The 2837-nt window shown below is 36.4% G+C and overlaps 1 protein-coding gene across 1 annotated transcript; it reads left to right on the top strand.

Annotated features, from left to right (window-relative positions):
• The first annotated feature begins 507 nt into the window (after nucleotides 1-507).
• LOC145661119 (uncharacterized) lies at nucleotides 508-2019 on the top strand. Its single transcript, XM_081726567.1, has one exon. The coding sequence runs from the start codon at nucleotides 508-510 to the stop codon at nucleotides 2017-2019; it is 1512 nt and encodes a 503-aa protein (XP_081582693.1).
• Nucleotides 2020-2837: the final 818 nt, after the last annotated feature.

Here is a 2837-nt window from a genome sequence, read left to right as displayed (position 1 = left end):
GAACATAAAGCGATTATGTAAAAACATACTTGAAAAATATGAAACGTTGAAACCCCAGGTTTTAATGCTAAACGAAAAGTAGAAAAAAAAACCTTGCGTAAGACTTTGGACTCTTGTAAAGCCCGAACACGTGAACATATGTGATATATGAGAAACAGACGAAGTGAAGTGTCAAATTAGAGAACAATGCACCGCAGGACACCACGAACTTGTTTCGTTCGAAGGACGACCCTTCTCTGCACGGACCTGAATTTACTGTTCTTCTGCACCCTTTCAGAGGGCATTTAGCTTTCTCTTATATCACAGCTAAGTTCAAAAAGCTCTCTGATAAATACGAAGAATTTTTAAAGTGTTTAAAGCACTTGTGCATTTCTTTCAAGCATTTATGTGTGTGTACATGTGTACTTTACTGTGGTGTACATTTGTGCGTATATGTATCTATTTAAGTGTGTATAAATTAAGTTAAATTCATTTTTACTCTTGTTCGTGTGTTGCAAGTGAACAAAGATGTCGGACTATTTTAGACCTTGGGAACAAGGACAAGCAATGACTCGGGAAGTACAAGAAGATCCTCTTCCCGGTCCTAGTGTACATAGAACACCGTCGAAGAGAAAAGTTAATGTCATTGGAAAAGGAGCAAAAGTAAGCAGACAGAGTGTGAAAATTATTCAAAGTGTTCGTACATTTTTTAGCGGTATCGTGCACGATGGAGGTTCTATACCGAGCAAGAATATTAATGAACTAACGTCGCAAGCTACAGGAGTTAGTGTTTCGACAATTAAGAAAATTGCACGTTTGGATGCTGCTACGTACCGCACCCCAACTAAAAAGAAAGTTCACAAGACAAAATTTGCGTTTTCTAAAATCGATGACTTTTCCCGGGATTTGCTGCGTAGGACAGTTTATGAATTTTACAAGGAAGGGATTTCACCGTCAGTAAAGTCATTGTGCGAAGCAATGCGCAGGAAAACCGCCAACACCGATTACGAATTTCCTTATTGTGCTCGGACATTATATACATTGTTAGAAAGTATGGGATTTAGGTATCGGAGAGCAGACAGGAAACCACGCAGGATGGAATCACCAGAAATTATTTCGTGGCGATATCGTTATATTGAAGAAGTAAAAAAGTATCGTAGTGAAGGGTTTCGAGACGTTTATTTAGACGAAACATGGTTCGATACCAATACGTGTAAAATGAAGAACTGGACTGACGACTCGGAGAATTGTTCGGTAGCAGTGTCAGATAAAAAGGGAGAACGAATAGTAATAATTCATTGTGGGGGCCGTAATGGGTTTGTTGAGGACGCACTTTTCGTAACACACAAGAAGATGGAAAATGCTCCTGCGGACTACCACGGTACAGTGACTGCAGCCATCTTTGAAGAATGGTTTGAGAATTCCGTGTTAAAACGACTGGAAGAACCATCAGTGATTATTTGTGATAACGCGTCAGTGCATTCCCGTGTTAGTAATCCGAAGCCAAACTCTTCTTGGCGGAAGGAAGACATTATCAGGTATATGAATCAACATTGTATACCTGTACCTAATCCCATTCCAATTAAACCAGTACTCGTAGAAATTGTAAACAAACATGTCGGTTTTCAAGAGAAGAGGTACGTGATTGATGAACTTGCTCTTGCATACGGACACGTTGTGCTACGTTTGCCACCTTATCATTGTGTATTGAATCCCATCGAACAAGTGTGGTCAGAGTTAAAACGGCGAGTGGCGGCCAGGAACTTAACAGGGCATTCCGTCAGTACTCTCATAAACATAATAAAGGAATCAGTTCAGAACATAACGCCGGAAAAATGGAGAAACTATATTACGCATGTAGAAGGTATTGAGGACAGCTATCGTGCTCTGCAGTGTGTTTTTGACAGTGACGAACAAGCAAAATTTGTTATAACAACGGACGGCGATTCAACAACGGACGAGGAAGATGGTAGTGAAAGTGAAGAGAGAGACTATGGATTCGAAGAATTGGCAGATGATGATAACGACAATAACATATAAAGGGAAGTATAATTTATTTGCTGTTATTTTATACGATTTTCTTCTGAATTAAATTACAATAAAACTTCCATGGGAATTAAAATAAAATGAAATGTAAGGTGAATGTAGGCTAAAAGAGACGAGGATAAATGTAAATAAATGAGTAAAAAATCATTGGTGAAATGGCTGTCGTATTTACGCATGGGCCATAAGCCCTGGGCGACAAATTTTGGAGGCGGAAAATTTACTCTGACCAGATATTATTCCAAAAAAATATTATTCTCTATTATTATTTATATATTATTTAACGATATATTATTAGTCTAGTAGTATGTTAACAGTAGTACAGTATTATTAGTATATATTGTAATATATTATCTAAATATTATTTATTGCATATATTTTATAAGTTTCCACCTCCACGCAAATAATGATTATTCATTTCACCGTGTCCAATTTTCTACATCAGTATTTATTGATATTGAGGAAGCAGCAAGTTTTGGATGGCTTATGAAAGCAAAAATGTTATAAATACTGTACAACAGATACTGTACAACAGATCTATAATGCTAACTGTACAACAGATGATTTTTAAGAAAAAAGTTAGAATAGTCGTGAGACCTGTGTGATTGAGTACACTTTACGTAGTACGTAAATATAAGAAGTTGCGTTAGAAAAAAAACTGCAATTATATTCTAAATTTTAAGCAAATGGATAGATAGGATTTAAAAGTTACGCTTTATCTCAGTGATATAAAAGTATTTGAATATTTTAGAGAACCACTCGTTGTACAGTGTTTTATTTATTTATTCATAAAGTTGAACTTATTAAGTCTAGAG

Source organism: Thermobia domestica, chromosome 9 (assembly GCF_964235325.1).
Source record: "Thermobia domestica chromosome 9, izTheDome1.hap1.1, whole genome shotgun sequence".
NCBI classification, from domain to species: domain Eukaryota; kingdom Metazoa; phylum Arthropoda; class Insecta; order Zygentoma; family Lepismatidae; genus Thermobia; species Thermobia domestica.
This window is presented reverse-complemented; position numbering and strand designations above follow the sequence as displayed.

Coding starts and splice junctions, on each gene's coding strand:
- LOC145661119 (XM_081726567.1), top strand. CDS start 508: ATGTCGGACTATTTTAGACCTTGGGAACAAGGACAAGCAATGACTCGG.